General features: G+C 42.9%; 1 protein-coding gene and 1 long non-coding RNA gene across 4 annotated transcripts; one reads left to right on the plus strand and one right to left on the minus strand.

Annotated features, from left to right (window-relative positions):
• The first annotated feature begins 529 nt into the window (after positions 1-529).
• On the plus strand, positions 530-22,963 carry LOC140257016 (uncharacterized). Of its 2 annotated transcripts, XR_011904904.1 has the most exons (8): positions 530-593; positions 6,279-6,417; positions 14,038-14,148; positions 18,760-18,872; positions 20,331-20,444; positions 21,476-21,628; positions 21,730-21,783; positions 22,683-22,963. It is a non-coding gene; the product is annotated as an uncharacterized lncRNA (long non-coding RNA). The 2 variants fall into 2 exon arrangements; XR_011904903.1 differs by lacking the exon at positions 530-593 and having other exon boundaries at positions 6,286-6,417; positions 20,316-20,444.
• Positions 6,365-24,280, minus strand: MTHFS (methenyltetrahydrofolate synthetase). 2 transcript variants are annotated; one of them, XM_072345992.1, is made up of 3 exons: positions 23,921-24,280; positions 20,377-20,641; positions 6,365-6,588 (listed from the first exon to the last, which is right to left on the minus strand). In XM_072345992.1, exons 1-3 carry the CDS (start codon positions 24,062-24,064, stop codon positions 6,365-6,367), a joined length of 633 nt encoding a protein of 210 aa, XP_072202093.1. In that variant the 5' UTR covers positions 24,065-24,280. The 2 variants fall into 2 exon arrangements, with proteins under 2 accessions (XP_072202093.1, XP_072202094.1); XM_072345993.1 differs by lacking the exon at positions 23,921-24,280 and adding an exon at positions 23,585-23,860.

Genomic DNA, 24,280 nt, shown 5'->3' on the forward strand with positions numbered 1-24,280 from the left:
TTTCTCCCAGCAGCATTGCTCTCCTGCTAAACAATCCCCATAGCCTCAGAATCATAGAACCATTAAGGTTGGAAAAGACTTCTAACATCCAACTGTCCTCCCACCACCAATACTGCCCACTAGGCCGTGTCCCTCAGTGCCACATCTTCTCTTTCCTTTAACACCTCCCACCACCTCCCTGGGCAGCCTGTGCCAATGCAGCACTGCTCTTTCTGAGAAGAATTTCTTCCTGATATCCAAAGGGAACCTGGATCCACCAGGGGATGTTTGTATTGTTTTGTGGCCTAAGGACTGATAATAAAGCAGTGTAGGGTTTGTGCATAGGTCCAGTGCCCTGTTGTGTCAGAAGGCAGGCAGTATGTGGTGGCTGAATGGCTGTGCAGTAGAATTGACAGGCCAGGGTCTGAAGCGATGGCTGAGCACCAGCCATGGCTCACCCAGGGAGCTCAGGTGCAAGCAATGCACCTGATTGATTGATATGAGTGGAGCTTTGATCCACCCTTCCTCTCACTCATTTAAGGACTAGCAGCTGAGGGAGCCACATCTCTACATGCCTGCACTCCTTTTGAGCTGTTGCTGGTCACTGGAAGGAGGTGAGTCAGTTTTTTTCCTTGTGGTCTTCTTCTATAGCACTTGTATACCAGGATAAGGCTCTGTCATTGTCACACATGCTTATTTTGGGCAGCAATCTAGAGATAGAGGTAGGAGTTGTCAGTTTAATATTTAAACCATTTGTTTCATGTTTAGACCATCATGTTAATGATATGTGTGTCACCACAATAATCAAGTGGGGTGGGAAGCTCACTTGCAATTAGCTGTGCCTCCTGTCACAGCCCACTCAACGCTGATGGTGCCATGGGTGCTAATTTTAGCTAAAGGCTTTCTTTAAAATGCAATTTGCGTTTGGTTCTACCCAACAAGGAGCCCACAAGTGCTCATGTTCTCCAGGGCTCTGCCTATAGTTCTCCCTTCTCATAGCTCACAGGGGATGATCAGGGTCAGGCCCAGCTGCAGAGCTTGGCCTTTTCCTGTTCTGCTGGCATTGCACTTTGCAGCTCCTTGTTCCTCATCCTTGCTGCCCAGATGGATGCATTCCTCTATTGCATTTAAGCTTTTTACATTCAAATACCCTCCTCTTGCCTCTTTATTATTCTCCTTCAATAATCTGCATTGTTCTGGTATTAATCCCAGCCAGAAGCCTGTTGTGCTGGAGACTAAGCACAAAGTCAAGGCTGGTGCCCTGAAGAGCTTAAAACCCACTTTGGGGTTGGGGTATTTTGGGGGTGAATTATGCAAAACAAAACATTGACAGCATTGTTCAACAAGCTGTGGAAATTCTTGAGAAATTTGTATTACGTCAAAAAATTGAGCAGGACTCTTAAATAAAAGCAAAAACAATCACCTCACTGCGTTTACCAGCAGCGTTTACCAAAAGCAACTAGGATCGTTTGACAATAGTGGAGAGCATTTGATTGATAGCCTTGCTGTTTACCAAAGCCCAGCTCTGCTGTGGTGGAGACCAGAGGAGCGATATCCACAGCAATGTGCTGCTGTGCCTCTGGAACATCTTTATTAATGGCATACAGCTGAGCCCCTGCCGCTCCTGGCTCTTACCTCCAAATTTATGGCTCGCTTCCACAGCCTTTCCCACTACTCTTAATATATTATAACAGCACTGCTCATACATGAGCTTTTCCTGTTAGGCAGACAGCAGCACGTTGGTAGAGCTGCAGCAGGTGAAGTCCCAGGGGAAGGCATGGGTGGCAGGCACAGTTTATCTGTAATCAGTTTTTTTCCGACTGTATCCAGAATGAAAAAGTCATACATATTTTAATATCATCTGATAGCAACCATTTCATGAATCTACGCTATTTAATAGCAAGCAATCTTTCCAATATCTACTTTTTAGCCACTCTGATGGAATTTCTTTATTAGTAAGTTTTTATTAAATCTGACGAGGTGATAACAAAAGGCTACAGGAAAGTACTGTGTTTTATTGTAGTCCGTAGTTCTCCTCCATAAAGGTTAATGTGGACTCACCATTCCTATTAATTAAATAGCAATGCTTCTGCTGTGAATAGCCAGACCTCACAGTTCTGCCCTTCCAAGAGCAATCCTTCATTTTACGTTTATACTCCACTTTTCTTCTGTGGTTTTCCTTACACTTGCAGAAATGTAGCTGTCTTGTTTTTTCCTCTCCAAGTACTACTGGATACATTAGAGTAAAATACAAACTAAAATCGACTGATTGGGACAATTCTAAAGCTGTCAACATATTTTGTTCCCTAACTGTACATCCAAATCATCTCCAAGGTATTGCAGTCGTCTCTTGGAGTTGATAAGCCATTTAATGTATTATTCCGGTGACAGAAAAGATGGCATTTGCTACAAGCGTTTTTATGATTCAGTAGTTTTCATAGAGACTAGAAAACTAAGCAGCAGATTTACACTATAACAAAATAAAAGCTGAGATCTCATCTGCCTGATGAATGACTAAAGCAGTTTTCATCCACACATTTTCAGCTGCTTCGCCTGAAGGTGGAGAACTTATTGTTCAGGACATTATAGCAGTACCTTGAGGCTATAATCAAATGGCATGTGTTGAAGACTGCATGCATGCAGGGAGTAGAGATGCTGCTAATTGTGGGGCAGTTTCCATCTAAGCCAGGTGTGTGGAGCTCAGTAAATCTGAAAAAGGAGGCACAAGGTAAAGAGAAGTTCTATATGCTTGAACACGGACTGATGCACCAGAAATGCTGCTTTGCTCAGCCTGTTGGCTGCCTGCTCACGGTGTCACAGCAGAGGCTTTTTCATTTTCAAAAGGAAGTAAAAGCAAGGACAAAAGCAGTTTAGAAGGGCTATTATATACAAGAGATTTGGCATCAACAGGCGGGCAGATAGAGTATTACTGGCTGCCTTACTCCTTAGCAGACATATTATCTAATGGCCTTCTCTGCCAAGCGGTGAGTCAGTGGTTGAAACGAGAGGAGGGCTTCAGCCTCTTGACTTCCCTTCTCCACATCTGACCGGGGATTGCTCCAGCTGTCTTCCAGCAAGGGTCAATTCCAGAGGCCAACTTCAGTAGCAAATGCTTAAAGCATATTTGACGTGGGAGTGCAAGCAAGTCAGGCTTCACCTGGGCTTTTGAAAAGAAGTGTTTATGGTACCTTCTGGCAAGGGTTAACCAGGCTGTTTGGAGCCCACAAATGTCAGCTCCTCAAATAGCTGTGAGGATGTGAAGCACCATTAGATCTGAGCCCGTGGAGTACATAAAAGTCCTCTGAGGCCAGTGGAAATCCTAGACAATCCCAGTGACCGCATTTCTATGCGTGGACATTTTGGTGCTTTCCCATATGACTTTTAGGCTATACGCAATGCCAGCTTCCAAAGATCTGCCCTATATTTGAACTTTACTCGCAGCCTCCCACTTGCTTAGCTGCAAACATGATTGTAACAAATCCATTTCAACCCCTCGGTTAATTTGTTTCTGAAGCCTTTCTCTTCCAGAGTGTGTAATTAAACTAAAAGAACCTGGAAATGCCCCTTACAGTAAATAATTTACAAGTTCCTCCCTGGGGATGTTCTTTAATTGTGACTCCTCTGGTCAGATCTTACTGAATGCTCTGAGATAGAATTCCCTGCTGAGAACCTGAAATATAATTAACTTCTTCCTTTGCTCACGGTGCTTTTCCTTAAACTATCCATATCTTATGCAGGGCAGGCAGATTTGTTTATAAACAAAGTAAGGCTTGATAGACGCTTTGTCACGAGAATAGCAATAATGACATTCGCTGCAACAGACAGGGGCACGTCCATTTGGGGACAGATGATACTGTTTGGAAGCAATTTTGATAAATCCTATCCTGACAATCCAGCCCTGATACAAGAGAGCAACCAGGCAGCCCAGGCTCCTCTCCTTCTTGGCAGCCTGCCTTGCTCCCCGAGTGCCATTTTATACAGAGCAAACGTAAATAATTCTGACGCACCTACCAACCCCCTAACCTTTGTGCTTCAGAAACGCTGTTATATACCATCAAACTGACAGTGATTTCATGTTATGTGGCAAAAAGAAAAACCCAGAGCGACAGCAGCAAGCTTCGAGTGCCAAATGAAAGCTGTCACATTTATTTAGCTCTATGATTCTCGGGACAATATTCATAAATATTGTTTTACTGTCCCCACCAGCCAAATGTTAAGGGCTATCTGCATCAGCCAGGGTCTTGTGGCCGATGATGCTGTGATGATCTCCTTCTGATCCGGGAGTGGCTGGAAAGAAACATCATGCCAGCATCTCTTGCTCCCAATGGCACGGTATATTAAATAGCTCCCTATTTATTTCTCATTGCATTCTAATAAAACGCAGTTATATATATATGTATGTATATATATATGTGTGTGTGTATATATATATACATATATATATTTTTTCAGTTTCAGAACCAAGCATTGCAGCTCATGGAATCACAAAACCATGTGATTGTTTGAGCTGGAAGGGACCCTTCAAGGCCATCTGGTCCAACTGCCCTGCACTGAACAGGGACACCTACAGCTGATCAGGTGCTCTGAGCCCTGACCTGGAGTGTCTGCAGGGATGGAGCACCCACCACCTCTGTGCCAGTACCTCACTGCCCCAACTGTAAAATCTTCTTTCTTATATCAAGTCTAAATCTTCCCCCTTTTAGTTTGAAGCTGTTTCCCCTTGATTCAAGCTTCTCCCCAGCTTGAATGTAACAGCAAGAGGTCATTAGCATCTGGTTATGTTTTGTTTTGCTGACATGGTCTCCTGATTTGTGCCAGAAGTGGTATAGCATTCATGCAGTCATGCTACCAAAACCATAGAACCATGTCTCAGAATCTCTGCTAAGCCTCCAGGATTAGACCTTGAGGGAAGATACCAGTAAAAGCACACTGATTTTGGTGGGCTAAAAGGATGTAGCTGCTTGAATAGGGCTGGATTTAACACATGCATTTAAAACATTTATCAGAATTGGGATCCAGGTTTCTGCTGTGAAAAATGCTGGCATCAGCATAGCTTCGTTGATGTCCAAGGCAGGAACTGCCATATGGCACAGGGCTCATCCTAATGTGATCAGTGAACCCTGCAGACAGACCTGTTATGCACGAAGCCTGCCCCATCTTCTCTCTGTTGCTCTCCATATGCCAAGAGAAGTTCAGAATGAAGAAGGGATTAAAGCACTGCCAGGACAGAAACTGTGGAAAAAACAACAAAACCAGCCTGATTCTCTCATTGCATTTATTCCCCAAAGGTCTTGAATGGTAAGAGTCTGCTGCCTCCTAGAAGGCAGCACAACTGACAGAACTGCAGAGATGAGAGAAGCTGGAGACTGCTCTGCTGCATGTACCAACACTCATCCCAACGCACGAGCACCTCTCTGTGTAGTTTGCAGTGGACCAAGTGAGAAAATGCTCCTTTTGTTTGGTTGAATGAGCTAATTTGATACAGAACCGACAGATGGCCAAGTCTGATCACCATCATTTTACTGAACAGCCCACAGTGCAAATTGCAGCCAGCTCTGTGTTCAGGTTGCAGCTTTTCTGTACACACTGGTGGGAAGCCCAGCAGGTCAATACTAAAGGTGAGCCAGGCTCTTTCACCCCATCATCACTCTTAAGGTATTGCACTCATAGCAACTTTTGTCTGCACAGGAGCAAGTTAAAACCTCCCACCCAACCCCTCACTCAGTCCATAAAAAGTGTTCTCTGTGATACTTAGTGTCTCATCCTTTAGCGTATGGTGACACCACAGTGTTCTGGGATATCCTGAATGGCTTGTGCAAAATCACATAAGTTGAAGTAACGTTGAATATTATTTTACCAAAATAACTGAGAATGCACTGATCACTTTTAGTTATTAGCAGACATTGCTTTTATTGTGAGACCACTTCAAAGAGCCAAACAAACAACCAGTGTTATTTGAATACTTTGAAATCAGCTTAGGCTTTTTTGGAATCACCTTTTTCAGCCCAGCATGCTGTAGGTCTTCTCCATAGCAATACGCAGCTCACTTGGAAACTGGAATAGCAGAACTGTGCTGTATCACGTAGCTTGTTCCACAGGTATGATGAGAAGAAATGATTCTTATTTAATAAAGTCGCATAATCTTATTTCTATTGGTCCTAGAATAAGAATTCACTACAGACAGTTGTTAATTAGAAACAAATCCATGCAATTTGCATTACCGTTACCACACTTACATTGTTATGCGTTGTTGTTGCTGCTGCTCAAATACAAATCATGTATTTTACTGTTCCCAGCAGCACGTATGACTATGAGCGAAGTTACGACTGACGGGCATGAAGTCTTTGGTTGGTTGCTCTGAAGGCAGGATGGTATCAAGGCACTTCTAGCAGTCTTCATAAAGGATTTCATCTACTTGGACATCATCTTCTGTCACAGGTACAGATTCACAAATCTGTTCCCTAAATGCCAAGGCAATTGTGTAAGGCTTTCCACTGGGATGTTTCATACATCTTCTGAGATAGGTATCGTAATATCCTTTCCCTCTTCCCAATCTGTTGCCTTTTTTATCAAACCCAAGGCCTGGCATGAAGATAAGGTCAAGACCCCCTATAGAAAAATAAAATACACATTAATAGATGCAATGTGGATTTCCTGATGGCTGGACTACATCTGGATAACTTTATGCATAGCAAAAATGCTAGCTTTGTGTTTTGCAGAATGCTTCCCTTTCTTTGATCAAATGAAAAATACTTTGAATGCTAAGCCTGTGAATTTACATTTTCATCTTATCAATTGGATACCAGCTCAGCTGTAAAATAATCAGACCTTGAAAAGCTAGAAAGAAAAAAATCTACCTTATAAGAAATTTATTTTATCACTTTAACCTCGCACTTGCAAATACAAACGATTATGACTATAAATCTAGACAGAGTTTGAACTCAGAGAAATTAAATTCAGGAAGAATCAGAAAATCAAATGAACTTCAGCATTTGCCACAAACATAGAGAAAGAATAAAGAAGAGAGAAGAAAGACTCGTAAGTGAGAGAGAGCGCCTTCTGGACACAGCTGTTAAGATGTCATGAACCTCTGAACATTCAACTTCCCAAAACCAAAGAGGCCTGAAGACAATATATTCTGCAAGTTCTTCTTTGCCAGGTCAGTAAAGAGAATGGGTTGACATGCTGAGCAACCACCAGGCACAGAGGCAGCCACTCTGAGGCTTCCTATCCCTTACGCAAAGCTTGTTCTTTGGGTGTTAGAAGTCATGTAAGGACATTCTCTGGACAAGTGAGTTTGGTTGGCTTGGTACTGACTGCTGAACCCAGAACATATCACTTACTAGTTTCACAGTGCAAATAAACTCTTGCATTACTTGCTGCTGGAAGGGGAAAGCTAGCATGGATAAAAACACAGCTAATATGAGCCTGGAAAGAAAGCAAATGCTGCATCTCCTTCCTCTGCTTTTTCCTTTATAGGAACAGTAACACATTAAGAAGCATGTTTCTAATTCCCTTCTGCTTTGCTACCAGAGCTAGAATGCATTAGGTATTTTTCTGCTTTTCCTACATCCAAACCAAGTTTCTACTGCTGTTTTGGACTGCACAGCTCTCATCACATTTAACTGAGGAACACGACTCAGTGCTCAAGGAGATGCATGGGAGCATGTACTGAAAGAGCTAGAGCTAAGAAGAGCTTTTTAGTTTCCAAGGAACCCCAAGTGAGACCACATAGCAACTCTGAACTCAACTTGAAAGAGTAGACTGAAAGTGCACAGAAGACCAACTCATTTGCACACATTTCTCAGGCTCCTGAAGACTGTCTTCCCCTGCTCATCTTTCAGAGAGGAGTCACTGATGTGAACACCTATCCATCACAATCTGACCAAATTAGAACATGGATATAAAATATGCAAGGCAATGGAGTAAGAGACCCTTAGAGAAGATTAATCTTGCAAAGCTGGCATGATAAAGCTAGCAAGAATGTGTTTTGTTTTTTTTTTTAAAGGTCAAGGAAATACAAAGAGGGAATTAGCCAAAGGAGAGGCTACATAACAATACTGGTTGATGTAAAAGGGAGCCCGCGTGATTCACCACTCTGCAGTCAACTTTTGTTTCGTAAGAAAGACAAATTTTGAATAACAAACAAAGAAGAATAGAGGCAACAGTGAGAAAATACAGTCTCCCCTGAAGACGGATGCCATTTTTATGGTATTACCATGTAGACCATGATGTACCATGGCAGTTTGTAAGCATAAAACATTTGACAATTGTCAGGTCTATGGACTAAAATGTAGGAACCAGCTGGTCTTTCCTGATTGGCATGATTAGTAACAGAGATTATGCATGTCAAGCCCTCCTGCAATTAATATTATGTTTATTCCTTGTTCCATCCATGACTTGCCTCACACCGGCAATCCAGATGCATTCAGGTGGCCCAAGAACCAGTATCTACCAACCATCAACCATACTTAGAAAGAAACACAATTTGGCATACAGTTGTTTTGAGCTTTTTCCACTCCATGTGTCTCTGATGGCAAAAAGAAGAAAACATTTGCAGTTGCTACTGCTAGTAGGTAGGACTGTACACAAGGGGCAAATTTGCTAGGCAAAAAGGTGCCATTTCTCTTTACATCTATATTACAGACAGAAGAAAAGCAAGCCAAGGGAAGCACTAAAGGAAGGAGGAATTGGCAGGAACAGTGCTGGGAAGAAATATATTTTCTGTGTCGTTTAACTGATAGCACAGGGCACACTTGAGTGAATGTAGATGCATTAAAGCACTGTTTTCTTCTGGGTTCTCTGGAGAAATGGAGTCTGTTTTAATGAGTCAGCTTCCTCTATAATCATGGAATTTTTATGCCAAATAACTCAAACGAGCTTGTGCAAATCTCAGTATGAAAAACAATGCTGTAAATACTGTAACAGTTATCCTCATTTTTATACATATATTTTTTTCCATTGGAGCACTGTGATACTGAATGCCTTTACTTTGACTCACTACACACTGATTGATATCCACACAACTCGCACTGCACAAGATTTAAGTAAAATAGCAAGCAAGACTTTCGGTAGAAAAATGACACAGCTACGCTGCGTGGAGCCTGAAGGCACGTCAAGAAGAATTTGCCCCCAAATCCAACTCTGGGAGCCAGACTGAATGGAAGAAAGCTGTATGGAGAAAACACTTCCCCTCCGCATAACCTGGGGAGCAACAAAACCTCTTGTGGTGCCTGCGGCTGCACGGGGGAAGAGCCGTCACAGGATGAGAGGTGACACACAGATGAGACCAAGATTGCAGACGTGTAAGATGACTATCAGTGGCAAGCAGACATCAACAGGATGGCAAGGGAGGGTAAGGGCATCTTAATCCTAAAGGCATGTGCCCTCCTCACACTGACCAGCCCTTCCAGCCCTGCAGGATCACAAGCTGCCACTTGGGATACCCTTCAGGCTTGTTCCTTTCCCACATTCTACTTCTCTCACTTTCACTCTGTGAAATGGCATCATTGTCCCTGACACCCTATCAGTTTTTATGGCCACTGTAAATGAGGCCTCATGATCTTCACCCATGTGCCTTCTGTCCTTCACTAAAGGCTTGTGGATCCCTGTGACAGTACACCAGGAGCCCAGGAGAGAAAACCAATACTCACAGTACGCTCACTGTTGAGAAGTCTTTTGCTGTAGGTAATCTGCAATACTTACAGAATGTCTGCAGATCGCTAAGGGCTGAGAACAGTCTCAGGCAGCAATACACTGCACTAGCCCAGGTCTCCTATGAAGAGAATACTAATGCTTCTTATAAACTTTAATTAAGCTACAGGGTATCCAAGTAAGGTTGGCAATTACAATGACTATCACCTAATACTCGCAGTATCTGTGGCATGAGCTCCTGTGGCCACAGCTCCTTCTACTGTATAGTACTGTGTGTGAAATAATATACACTGACTTATCAATGTGGGCATGCAGCCATGCTGACACGGACACACAGCTTTCATTTATACAGCTAAATAAAGCAGGGCCAGAAAGCAAATTCATTTACAGGATCACAGCTCGTCCATGCTGTTCAAGTACCAGCACACTGCCTGGCACTAGGAGTGACCAAAAAAAGAAGAGAGATCAAGTTCTCTGTAGTGGGCACAGGACTGCTCTGTGCTGCTTGGTCCTGCTTTATTTAGCAGTTTGCAGACACAGCTTTCAGAACCTGCCACGTGGGTGTACAAGCACACTTTGTGCACACATCTATGTAGACAAACCTTATGTCACAGAGAAATGAAATGACTGGCCCAAGGACTACATGCAAAAGTGCATGCCCCCACTTAAGCAGCAGACCAAAACATTAGTACCCTCCTCTCTCTGCTGTTTTAAATAGGAACACGAAGTTTTGCTTCCTCTAGGCAGCTGGTGAATTTTCTCCCTCCAGCAATGCATTTCTCATTACCCTTTATGATGATATCAGGTTTGATTTGTTCCCCAGGGAAAGATTTTCTCCTTGCATCTCATTACTTCTCTTCCCCTTACTCTGATATTCCTATTTGAAATGCCAAGAGGCATTTTCAGAAGCAATCTTGACAATGGTTAATTACAGAAGGTCCATCAGAGTGCATGGGAATGGGTCATAGAAGGGCTGCTGGGGCCTGAGATGGCCTCTGCCATCCATGTGCCACAGGTAGTTGGTCTACTAGCACAACTTGGGGCAGCTTTTGTTATTACTTCGGTAAAATATTTTGCAGAAAATAGAGCCATCAGCAGAATCTGCAAGCAAGCACTGAGCAACTCAGCACTTATCTTTCTACTCATCCATGTCTGCTTTTTGTGTCAGCATGAAACATTGGTCTCACAGTTCACACTTGCCCCCCTGAACTACAGTGTGATAACATACTTATACTTCTCCCTGAGAAGCTACATGCTAGCCATCACTCATACAGGTTTAAGACAATGGAGCAGCAGTTATTCTCTTTATTAAACCTGCAAAACACACTAGTAGTTCCTTTTGATCAGCTTCTGTGCTGTGAAGCTGCAGTAAACACCCTCCTTCTATTCTGAACTCATTTAAAACAAAATTTAGTGCCAATGTATTTGAGAGGTTAAGGGCACTGCACAGCATCAGCTGTGGTATGTCAGCACTGCACAAACAAACCCGCTCTGCTCCGAACTATCTCTTCATGTGTCATCAGTAAGGCAAGTGTATAAGGCTAAGACTTGCAAATTCGAGCTGGGCTCCCAATGTGGGAAGGCTATGTGAAGCTATAACTATCACACTCATTTCCCCTGAGGTTTAAGTTGCAGTCAGATGAGGTCTATGTCTCATTTTCAACATTTGCCAAATGTCTACCCAAAAGAAAATCTGAACAAGTACTTTTCTATTTCACTATTATTCATCAAGCTGGCGTAAGCACAGTAAATTAACCATAATCACCCAATGCCTCCTACAAAAATGCCTGGTTTTGCAAATTCAAAGTAAAGGAAATCATTGCCTAGAAATGTTTGAGTTACCAGCCTGTGAAAATTAACTTACCTATTCCTGACATTCAGAGACACTTGAGCACAGTTTGAATGAATTGATTGGGAAAGCATAGGAAACAAAAGATTTCTGGTCCTAAGGGCTGGTTGTACCTTCGTTCTCCTTTGTTTGTAAACCACCACAATGCTCTGAAGCAAGATGTACAAAGGAACAACTCCAAAGAGAAGACAAACTGCCTTGCAGCTTCTTTAGAGTACATCAACACATCTTGTTAAATCAGCAAATGCCAGCTGCAGTGCTACTCCTTCAGAGCAACTCAGGAGCCATTGGTGCATGAACTGTTTGTGCTGGGATTGTTGGAACTCTGCTAAAACATGAGAATCTTTGTGTATCTCAATGTGAGCTTACGTGAGATTCTTCCAGATTTTATCAGCTACTTTTAACATAATGTTTATCTAAGGACCTGTTTAAATATTTTAAAGGCTTCCACTTGACACATGTACACATGTGCTTCATTTCTTCTTCTTCTTTTGCTTTCTGCTGTCTGGCTATTTTTAAATCCAAATATGTCACAAGTGAATCATTTGGGGATTTTTTTTTTTTCAACACATCATGTATCACTATCAATATTTCCAACCTCTTTGACTCAGTCAGCAGATAGTCTAGCAAAACATACCCCAAATTGCTTGTTAAATGCGAACAGTTAAGACATCAGCTGTGTAGAAACCTGCAAGGAGCTACACCACTTGACAGAAACATTAGACATGCTTACTGGCAGGGTTTGCTGAACATGTAGAGTCAGCTGGTTTGTAGGTAATGGCACCTTCACTGTTAGTGTCAAACATGTTAACATCACAGCAGCTGAGAAATCTGGCTTCTTCCATCACAAGATTTTGGGTTTTTTAAGCTTGCACAGCTTAAAAGATACCACAAACATCTGGAATTCTCCACCTCCCTCACTCCAGTTGCCCTGATTATCTACAAATGTTGGTTTGGAGCACTTGCTTTCTCCTGTGTGTGTGACAATGCGGGATGAGACTTCAACTACAGGAAAACAGCCTAAATGTCATCAGTGCTCCAGAGTAAATCTATGGAATACTGACACCTGCCGGCAAAGGGCTTCACATCACTCCTGGACAGCAGTTTGCTCTCCATCTACACCCAAAAGCTGATTCCCATGCCGTAAGCACAGAAGGCATCACAAGTAGGAAATGAGTGCAGTTATAACGCCAAAATGAGGACCATACATGTATGTGGTTATACTGTGAAGCTGCAGAGAGGAACTCCTGCCCCCTGGAAGCCAGTGGCTCCCTGCCAGGTCCAAGGCCACTGCACTGCGAATTGACAGTGCATTTTGAATCTCAGCAAAGAGAGCCAGGAAGACAAATTCTTCTGTACACTTTAGAGTCACTTGCAGTGAGTTTAAAGCCTGTGCCTATGTTGACTTTAGTTCTGTCTCAACTTCAATTGATTACCGGAGTAATCTTTTTTAGTTGTTTTCCTGAGTGCAAGGAGAATGTTTTCTGCAAGAAGGCAAATGTGGATGTGACAATTAAAATTACAATGAAAAGCACTTTTAAAGCCTTAATGAACTTTATGTAAGCAAAAAAGCCTTAGCATTATAGAACTCTCAGACCTCTGAGTTCACTGCAGGATATCTTGCACAGGAATCGTGTTAAAATTAAATCACAGTGTTCATGGTTTAGTTTACACCAGGTAAATTCCGGATGAAAGGTTACCAAAGGGCATTACAAAGTGATGACATAGAGACACACTGACTTTCCCATTTAGGAGTTGTTTTTTTTTTCCCCCAAAAAAATCTTTCAAAGAAAGAGACTCTTTGTAATGATACCATACAGAGAATCATAGAATCATTAAGGTTGAAAAAGACCACTGAGATCATTTAGTCCAATCCCAGCCCACCCCCACCATACCCACACATCCCTCAGTGCAACATCCCCGCAGTTCTTGAACACCTCCAGGGATGGTGACCCCACCACTTCCCTAGACAGTCTGTGCCAATACATCACCACTCCTGAGTTCTTCCTAATATCCAACCTGAACCCCATCCTTGTGCAATTTGAGGCTTCATCAGTTCTAAGTATAGAGAGACAGTCACTTCCCTAGTCCTGCTGGCTGCACTATTTCTGACACAACCCAGGATGCTGTTGGTCTCCTTGGCCACCCAGGCACACTGCTGGCTCATGCTCAGCCTGCTGTCATCCAGCACTCCCAGATCCTTTTCAAAGAGAAGTACTGGGAGAAGTTCAACTAAAAGTATGGGTATTCAAGTAGCAAATTGGGTGTGGAGTGGAGTGTTACAGGGCTGTCTCAAGAGAGCTGTGGCAGCTGTGCAGCACCACAGGAAGGGCAGGCATCACTGCAGGGGAGAGCGGTCCAGCGCTGGAGATGGCATCACACATCTTGCAGCTGAAGGTTGAGATGCAGAGAAACCTTGGGGGGGAGCAGCTGATGCCACAGCTGGGTTCAAACCCTGAAATATTCATTTTTCCAAGCAAATCTTTTCCTAGCATTTCTTGTTAGGGAACACACTATGCAGAATAATTTAAGATTATCTCTGGTCTATTTTACAGAGCTGGAGTAACGTAACAGGCATTTGTGTCACAAGCTGTAGTTGTGGGTTACCTATATGGAAACAACCAAGAGAGACCTACCCAGAGAGCTGATTTCAAAGCGGTGATATGGTATGTACAGAAAGAATTAACTTATGTGCTGTCATTAAACATATTTCACAATGTTTATTCACAGGCATAAAATGGTATCTTGGGCATCTTTTCTCCAAAATAACATAGAGAAATTGCAAAGGTTGACAGACCAATGGGTAGAACTGCTACAGATGCAGGAAAGCTTTCACATGAGAACAAGAAAATAGAAAATATTTGGCAAAGAAGAAAACGCTATTGCTATAATACAGGCTTAACTAAGCAATGAATAATAAAAAGAAAGTAAATCAAACATCCTTATTTACTATTTACTTCTCATCACAGAAGAATGAGGTATCACTTGAAAGCAGCACATTTAAATTGAATACAAGGAATGTAGTATTTCACATAACATGGGAACATAATATAATATTAATGTAACAGGGAACATAATGTTTCATGTTATGACTGAATACAACTCGCTGCTGTCGGAAGGCTGCAGAGCCAAGGGCTTAATACAAATAACATTAGACGCTTATAGGCACGACCAGAGCGCATACAGGTAAAGCACAAAAGAGAACTTGTTTGTAAGGGAATAAGCCAGGACCTGCATGTGTAGAAGTAGGAAGAAATCTCAGCTACTGCTACAGAGGTACAAGTTGTGAGATTTCCTGCACCTTGTAAAACCCCGTATGCTGGACTGAATGCCCAGAGCTGTGACCCAGCACTGTGTATGGATCTCTACAAGCAGACTCATCACCAGAACGTTAACGCCTCACTTGCACTGAATTTGTTCTCCTTATGCGTATCAAAATACTACGGCTCACTGTCTCCATGCAGAAGTTCATCCAAACTTCTGATCATTTCATTAAAAAATAGATTACATTCAGAACTAAGCCTTGATTTTCAATTTTGCTTCGTCCTAAGGTTTCAGATTTTCTTTTTTATGACCAGTGCAAAGAGACTTTAAATTATAAACTAGCTCTTGACAGAGATTGTAGCGTAAGTTTTAATCAAGTCTCCCAGAGGAAAAGAAAATCTAACACTATCCTCAATCACTCCACAATTTTGTTTGGGGTGTTTTTCTTTTTTCTTATTAAACAGCAATATTTATCATGTCTGCTTTCCACAAACCCGTATTTCATTTATTCCAGATAGGTTTCCATATGTTGCAGCAGGGCTCAAGCTGTAAGGCCAGAAAAATGTAAGTAACCTCAGAAATTAGCATACAAGGCTTATGTGAAAACAAAGCAGCTGTAAATCATTGCTAGACATATGTTAGCATTTCCTCACTTCGTATGAACTTTGGATTTTTCCTTATTACTCATAAATAACACACTTTCCAAATTGTGGATTATCTAGTTAGCATCTCACTAATTATTCTGAAGGTACAACACAAACACTGCGATCAGGAGCTCATTAAATTTCCAATACTGAACATTCTGGAAGTCTCTATAGTAAATTACAAGTCTAGTTCTTTATACATTCATTTCTGGGAGCAAAAATAGTTATGTTTCAGGAGAGTAGCTGCAGCTTATTCAGCATGGCCCATTATCACAAGACGCTATATTTCCAAATGACATTTTCCAGCCTGGGTATTTCTGCCAAACTGAGGTTGTTTTGTTCTTTTGTTGTTTTTTTTTTTGTTTAATTTCAGACAAAATGGTTCATCAGTTTCTGAGAACAAAAGCTAGCAAAAATGTCCAGGAAAGCTCTGCAGCTCCATGTTTTGAGGCAAGAAATCTCGATCAGAGCAGCCTTTGTGTCAACGATGTGGCTGTAGCCCTTTCAAATGCATTTGAGTCGGTCTTATAAAATGCTGTTAAAACCTGCTGTTCACATGGGCTTAGGAAAGATTTGTCAGGATCAGTGCTGCTGGAGCTGCAAACAGGTGGACAGTCCCACAACTTTCCAGGAACCGCTGCCAGTTTACACAGGACATTCCCTTCATTCCGCCTACCCCATGGCCACATGGCACACTCAATCCAGCCCCTTATGTGGGTTAAAAAATCCCAACAGGCAGAGAGGAGGCAAATATTCTTCGTCCAGTTTATGATGGGGAGGCTGGGGTAGGAGCATGCTGCAATTACAGGGAAGGAATGTTCCTAAAGCCAGCAGAGAGAGCTGGAGCTGCAAGCTCAGGCTTTCCAGCCTACAGCACTCCAAGCCATGAGCAGCCAGGAGGGCCCCCATCACTGAGCCTGTAAAACTGGGGCAAGACTGGGAACTGAAACAGGGAAGGAAATGAGTGAAGTTTCACCAGCATTTCTTCCAGTGAGCCACCAGTTTACACAACCCCTCACCACCAGCTCCCTACCAAGCCTGTAGCTGCAGCAGTCCAAATGGCACATGGCCCTGTCTGAGAGGAGAGCCTTTTACTGGTGGTGGGCTAGTTCTAATGTAGACAAGGAAATGAGTAAACTGGGACAAGGAATCTTGTATGTCTGGACTCAGACAAGTGAAAGAAGAGAAAGCACATGATGTCCTCCCTTCTGGTGGAAGGAAGCTACTTGGCCCAGCTGTTCATGAAAAGAAAGCCTATGGCTGGGAGGAAGAGGAAACAGGGAGCAGGGTCAGAAAAGATGCTTAGAAATGGAGACTCAGACTTTTGGGCAAAGAGCTGGTGGGCTGGAGGCAGGCATTATGTTCACAAAGAAATGATAGGTTTGAAAAGGGGCTGTATGGGACTTGCTAAGTCACAGCATGAACCAATGATTGAGCACCTGGTGAAGGGACACAGCCAGCCCAGGGAGCACAGGTGAAAGCAGTTCACCTGTGTAACTGGAATCAGGCTCCACCTCTCCCTAAGCCTCATTTAAGGGCTGGCTGCCCCAAGGGAAAGATCTCTATCTGGAGATCCTTCCTACTGGAGTATTTGGCAAGGCCTGATCCTGGGGGGATTGGTAAGTAACTCTTTCTTTCTCAAAATTGTGACCATCAACTTTTCTTGAGGGTAATTTAGAATGGGTTATCTGCTATTGCCTTTTCTTATAGGGGCATCTTATCACATGGACATGTTGAATCCAGTCATTTTTTTCAAGTCCCAAGAAGAATAACCTATTCTTGTGATGAGTAACTTAGCCTTTTTTTTCTCTTCTTATAGCTCTCAAAGCAGATTAAAATAATAATAAATGATAATACAAGTGAGGAAACCTATGTCCAGCCTGCTGAACCACACCGCCTCCTTAAACCACAGTGAGATGAGAGCTGCTGGTGAAGTACCCTTTAAATCTCTGTAGGAATCATAACAAAAAACAAACAGGGGGCATGGTTTTATCTGATTGACTCCTTCTGAAGTTGTGCAAGGTGTCTGTACTCCCACAGTTATTGCGGTGTGTAAGATCTTTCATTAAATGTACTGTTTTGGCAATGAACTATACTAGTACATGTTTGTACTTTAGATGGGCAAGGATATAAACAAGTGGATGGGCATGCACTGAGCAAATGTACCAATGGCTTGTTCCAGAGGTTGTTGAGACTTTTTTCAGCAGATATAAGTAGGAATCAACAGAGTAATGCACACATATTCATCCCTACCCCAAACAAAATGTCCGGCCCTATTCCATATTTGTTGCTTGTTACCATGTCAATTTTTCCTGAAGGAAAGAACTCTTCATATGAAAATTAGTTATGCTGAAGACAACAGACCATCTACTACAAAAACTGCAGCAGTTTTTGCTATGCCAACAGTGTGTAACACCATGTGCTGCCAAGATGAAAACAGGTAAATCCTGATCCAACAAAAAAGGACAAGGCAGGGTTGATGCCTAGTATTCACAGCCTGGGAAGGACTACTGAAGTCTAGGAAACCTGATGTGAAAATTACACTCAACCTTATATCTGAGCTATTCTTCACAATAACCGTGCCTGAAAAAAAGGAAAGAAGTTTGAAGGACTATTTGAATTCAAGCTTTTTGTCATGCAAAATGAATACACTCAGTAGTGACATGACTTATTTATGTACCTGCAGGGTATTCCTTGGAAATTACATAGCAACTTATGAAAGCAATGGGAACATTAGTAATATAACACCATGTCATCTCATGATATCAATGTAAATGCCTTGGATCATCACAGTGTTTGATAACATCACAAAGATAAATGTTTCATCCATGCATAATTCCAACAATGGAGGATGAATGTAGCAGCAAGATGATTTGCATTCCTGCAAGTGTACCAAAGCTGAGTAGATATAACTGACATAAATGTGGCAGAAGTATTTTAAAGAAGCACTGAAAGACAACATCTGTTTCTGTGGGGTAAGACTGAGGTGAATGTGTCCAACCATGCCATAGAGAAAAAACCAAACTTACTCTATGGTTTTCAAAACCTATCTGGGGGAAAAAGGATGAGAGTCTGACTTCCAATCCACAATGAATTAATTACTTCTTTGTTACTGAGTACAGGTAAAGCTTTAGGTGGAGCAACTCTGATGTGGCCATGCACAGGTGATTACAACAGCTGGTTATAAAGACTGAGTATCATTATAAAAGTTAAATCAAAACAGATGTGTCTGAGAAATTTTGAGCAAGTACACTCTCGCCCTTCTATGTTCCTTAACACATAACACACCAGACCTTTCACTGCCATCAACAGCCTTGTTCACAGGACTATTATGGCTTTTTTTTTTTCTGTGCCCATCGTCACATCCAGGTGCAGAGGATGAAGCAGCTCCAGAGATACCACAGCTTGTTCCTGCATTCTCCATCTTCACAGCTCCACACAGGTCATCCCCAAGAAGTCCATCCCTATGCACTCTACACCAGGTAATTCTTGCTCTCATTACAGTTTAAATTGTGTGTTTACTCTGTGACCTCTGCAAGAGACTTGTTAAATTCAACTAACAGCAGCTCTTTGGCAGTACAAAAGCCTGTTTCAGGTATCTACACCAAGCCCAGTCAATAGAACCCTGGACTTTTTATGGGTCACCTTCCAAAGTCCTGAGATACCACTAATGATATCTGCAAATTTATGATGAAAAACCAATAGGAAAACAAGTAACAGTACTAAATATTAAATATGAGAAACATAGGTGTATGAAGCAGTTAAATCCCTTGCTAGCTGTACTGCAGACACAGACGGGACTCTGGATTAAGGAAGAGGTAATGATAAATTAAAAGAAAGGGAATCAAACAGTGAAAATGCTGATAAATGAAGGCTATGTACTAGAGCTAATGCTTACAGCAATGTTTGCCTAAAGCACGGCGTTCAGGGAAAGCACATTAGCATCCTAAGCTGAATGCAAAGCCCAGTTGAACCAAACAGCTTGATATTAATTTTATGTTTCTGTATTGAATGTTCAGAAGCTGGTAAGCCTGTGAGGTGTGGAAGCTGTCTGCATGCTAAATTTCCGTCTAGAGAAAATTTCCCCAGACTGAGGTTTCAAGCACAAATTCAACACGAGTTTTCTGTTAACACCACTAAAAAATTCTGCAGATGTTTCAGGATGATGTTATTGTTTATAAAAAAAAGTGAAAATAGTTAATGCAGACACAGAAAAAGTATTGTTGTTTACAATTCTTTAGAAACTGGGGAATTTTATGGTAAAAAGAGGGTTATTTGGGGATCAAGGCAAACCCGCATGAATTTTTCAACTCTGAAGAATCAGTGTCTGAGACACCACGCAAGACTGCAATAAAAGATGTGAGGGTACAATGATTGAAAAGAGTTTGCAATATTTACCCAATCCTACAAGAAAGTCATTTTATTTTCAGTCGAAGGTCTCAGTCCAGAGAACTGTTCTGCATGGGCAGCACTGTGCTTCACCCATGCAATACAATTTTCAGGATCAAAGATTTCAGAGAATTCTCATGTCAGCCCATAGGCATCACCTGAAAAGTTTCGTACCTTTCAGGCAGTGGAAATTAAAGTTCTCAGAGTGTATCTGAAAACTGTGAATCCCCATGACTTTCAATGGCAGCTCAAGAGACTCCTGGCAAGGCCCCTGCCTCCTTTGTGAACCTCTATGCTATGCTTGCCAAGATTGCATTGAGCCTGTCTCTGGAATAGGACCAGGGAGATGATTTATCTGGAGGGATGGACTTATTTCAGTTGGATCAACTGTCCAGTCTTGCTCTTGCCAGCTCTGCTGACAGCGGTGGCGGCACAGAGTAGCAAGAGCAAACAGCACCTGCTAACATTGACTTCAGCATCTCTACCACAATGTGTTAAGACCAAAACAAAACACTTAGTTTCATTCTTGTGATCAGGTTATTTCCTACCAGGCTACTCCTGCTCAACAACCCAATGATGTATGATGAATATACTCACCGCCAGCAAGAGCTTCCTCTCTTGTGCTGTCATCATCACTAGGCTGAAGAATATTCCAGGATGTCAAAGTAAGTGAAGAAATGTCTTCGGCTGATGACAACTTTAGCATGTCCATGTGATTGCTGTGAGGTTTGTAACGTGGGATGAAACACTCTTTGCCTTGCTTAAAAATGTCCTTAATGATTTCTTCTGTCTGGATTTCATCTGGCATGCTTAGAAAGATTGCAATTCTTTTGGACTCTTGGTACTTGGAATGGCCAATCACCTATAAAGGAAACTGCCATCATCAGTTCAGGGGAAGTTCACAAAAAGACTGACTTCAAAGTAAAAACACCATTGGAGGGAAATACCCATTGGAAAAAGTAGGGATACAAATTACCATAAAGAGAATAAAATGACTGTTTCCTGTTCCAACATTTCTACCATCAGCAGAATCACAATAGGTGAGTTTTTGTACCCAGATAAAAGTAAAACAGGTTGAGACCATCAAGAAATGATTTTGGAGCCAGTCCGGATCCTTTAAATTCTTATGCCATACAGCACCAGTATCCTCAAACACCCCAAACACTGGGGACTGACACAGCAGGTCAGAACTGCCAGCTTATTCAATACGTGAGGTTTCTGCTTTCCTCTTATTCCATCTTTTCTGCATGCTGCGCTTACAACTGAACCTGGGCACGATGAGAAGCACATTGATTACAATAACCCAAAAGAAAATGTGCATCAGAGCAGCTGACTGCAGAGCTCAAAGCCTTACAAGGTTGGGCCCTTCTTTTGTTAATCTGGAATGCCTTTCCAAAAGCAAGCTTAGATATACAGCTACAAACATCACCTACTTGTGATGAGTGATCTTATGACTGCATGTTGTTCAGAGGCTGAAGGAAAGATGGCCTTGCTGGCTTTTTGATTTTTCAGGAGGTTGCCTGTGCTGGGTTTAGGAAAGACTGAATGTAGGAAGGAAAACAAAAAGCAATGAATACAGTGGAGAAGTCTTAACAGATTCACGCCTCACTGTGTCTCTGCCCAACTCCGGATTAAATCCCATATCAAAATCTGTGAGTTTTTGGGTTTTTTTAAGGCTTGTCTTCTTCTTTTCCAGTATCTTACAAAACAAAAGCAAATGGGTTCCTTGTGAGTTAAATGTGAATTCTACGTGCTTCCAAAAATCCGTCAAGAATATCTGGTAGTTGAGAAACAGTGCTTATCTGCAGTACAGAGAACAGCGGATCCTCTGTGTTTGCCTAACTGCAGGGTAACTGCCCTTCTGAGCTTTAGCCCTTGACCTTTTTAAAGAGAGAGACTAACATCTGAGTTCAGAATTGGTTTTTATTCCTTTTTATTCCTTCTTTCTAGCACCCCAGTCATATACCCAGATGAAGAATCAAAAGACTGATATATTTTCATAAGGTAAGATATATTGAGATACTCCAGCCCAAATTATGGTTATGCTCTGCTTGGCAATAGAAGCACCCAGCAATTCAAAAGTGTATTTTATTTCTCTTTGTCATTTACCCAACCTTATGGATTTTTTTTTTCCTGCTAAGTGATTAAGCTCTTAAACAACAGAATTTCCATGGCAGCCTTTGAAAGAACAGAGCACTGAGTCAAATTGCAGGCTCCAGACAGTGCTGTGATTGGTGTTACTGAGGGGCTCCAGCACCTTCTCATGGGTTCAGAGAACAGAGGAAAAACACACAGCACTCCTGTTTCAAAGCGGTGCTGTGGGCACCATACAGGCCAAATGTGTTCTGGCATGTCCAACAACGCACTGATTCTGCAGTACAGAAAGAAATGAGGTTGGAGATGTAAAACCACAAGCTACCAGGAAGGCAAAATTTCTGCTGTTTTCAGAAACGTGAAGATGAAGCTGCTCTGAGCCATTTCTGAGAAGAGTGAAAAAAATATTTCCACGCTTGAAAATATTATGTGCCCTCTGCTCACCTGCTGATGGCTATTACTGCAGAATCAGAGCATGCAAACAGCAGGACTTCAATCATGAATGTGCGCATTAAAAAAGAACAGTCATCCAGAAGCTAATTAAACACCAGTGGCTAGGCCAGCTAGCGTAGCAATTTCAGTTTGAACTTAAAGATCATTTTGAGATGAGGTTTTTGCTTCGAAAAAATATTGTTCAGGTGCTATAAAATAACGTGCTCGCTTTTATTAGCTGCCATTTCTGATATATATTATGAGGCTGCACTTTCAGCCTCACGCTGTTCCAAATGTTTTCTCAGCACTTTCAGAAACTTAGTGTCTATATTGCATCCCTTTCCCATGAGGAAGTTGACTGCTTTCTGTCATTGCAGATTGCTATCCTGTCTGAAGCTCAAGACTTTCAACTTGTGTCACATTAACAAAATGCCATGGTAGCATGAAATTGTCATGTTTTCCCCAGCCTTCCTTTTAAGTAAAGCAAAAGCTTTACCTTTTAGCATGCTCTCGCTGCCAGGAGTAAGCGTGGTGTTGCTGAGTGTACCAGCTGCAGTCAGACCAAGGCTGAGGGCTCCAAATGTTCCGCACTACCTGGCCTGGCTGCTTATAAGGTTGGCTGAGGCATTTTGGGAGCCGTGTTCTAAAAAGCTGTGAGGTTTAAGGGTAGGATGTGAAATGACTACATTGCAAATATATTTTAGCAGGATATTATATAACAAAGAATGAAGCGTTTGACCCATGTCCTAAAGTTTCTGTGCTGCTGTGTCATGTTCATGAAGTGGCTGCACATCACTAGTGAAGCTTATAAAATGATTTCAGATCCTTTGGCAAGAAAATGACTGCAGAAATGCAGAATCTCTAAGGTCCCTTCCAACTCGCACAATACTATGATACATGCTGGTGTTGTGGGGAAAAAGAAGACGATTGTGTTCTATTACATGCAGTGACTGCAAAGTGTCCTTTTACTGTGCTTAATAAAATGATAAAATACAGTGAAACAAAAATTTGGTCACCCAAATGCAAGCAGAACGTTGCAAGAACACAGCTTGGCACCGTGCTGTGCCAGGACATGGGTGAGGTGAGCCCTGCTTGGTAGCTTTAATGCATTAAAATTACATTAGAAATAAAACAGCATGGAAGAAACACACTGAAAGGCACGAACGGGAAACGGCAGCCAAAAGGCCGCGATAAGTCAGTTGCAAAGTTTTTAGATGTGTTTTACTGGGCGCTGGCTGCATAGTGAGAGCGATGTGACAAATGCAAGACGAACACCCACCGCACAACCCCGCTGCTCTGGGCTCTATTGCAGAACTCGCCTCCGGTCTCACCACCTCCCAGCAGCCACCCACAGCACGAGCTTCCGATGAAAGGCCCCCTTCAATCCCGGCCCCGCTGCCCCGCTCCTTCCCACAGCTGCCAGGCCGCCGGCAGGAGGAAGGAGGAGCTCGTTCCTCGCAGCGCTGCAGGAGGGGGCAGCGCAGCGGCCGAGAAAGCAAGGGGGAATCCGGGCTCAGCGCTCCGGCCAGCTGCGGGGATCCCCGCGGAGAGCCGGGCCCGGCTCCACAGCCCTCCCCCCTCGCCTCTGGGCTCCGCTCTTCCTGGAAGCACCCACCTTGCGACTCAGCAGGCGGGACTGCCGCTGCTTTTCCGCCGCGCTCAGGGCCCGCAGCCTGTGCCGCAGCTCCGCTCGCAGCGCCCGCTTGGCGGCCCCCAACGCCGCCGCCATTTCGCTACCGCCCTCCCTCGGCGGCTCCATGCGGGCCGCAGCACGGCCTCACCCCTCACCGAGCTCTCGGCCTGGGCCACCCCGCGGGTTCCAGTTCGTCTGGGAGGGGACTGCGGGTTGCTGGGCCGGTACCCGGTGGCCTTTGAGGGGAGTTCATCTTCTGTCCTCGCTCGGTCAGTCACCTGCGCTCAGCGCTGCCTGCAGGGAGCTGGGCAGTGCCGTGGTTTAGGCCCAGGGAAGGGTCTG

Source organism: Excalfactoria chinensis, chromosome 10 (genome assembly GCF_039878825.1).
Source record: "Excalfactoria chinensis isolate bCotChi1 chromosome 10, bCotChi1.hap2, whole genome shotgun sequence".
Taxonomy (NCBI): Eukaryota; Metazoa; Chordata; class Aves; order Galliformes; family Phasianidae; genus Excalfactoria; species Excalfactoria chinensis.

Bases quoted from the DNA above. Each gene is read 5' to 3' on its own strand.
- MTHFS (XM_072345992.1), bottom strand. From the start codon at position 24,064: ATGGAGCCGCCGAGGGAGGGCGGTAGCGAAATGGCGGCGGCGTTGGGG. The intron at 20,642-23,920 runs GTGGGTGCTTCC...TTTCCTTTATAG, and splicing joins CCCGCCTGCTGAGTCGCAAG to GTGATTGGCCATTCCAAGTA. The intron at 6,589-20,376 runs GTGAGTATATTC...ATTTTTCTATAG, and splicing joins AGAGGAAGCTCTTGCTGGCG to GGGGTCTTGACCTTATCTTC.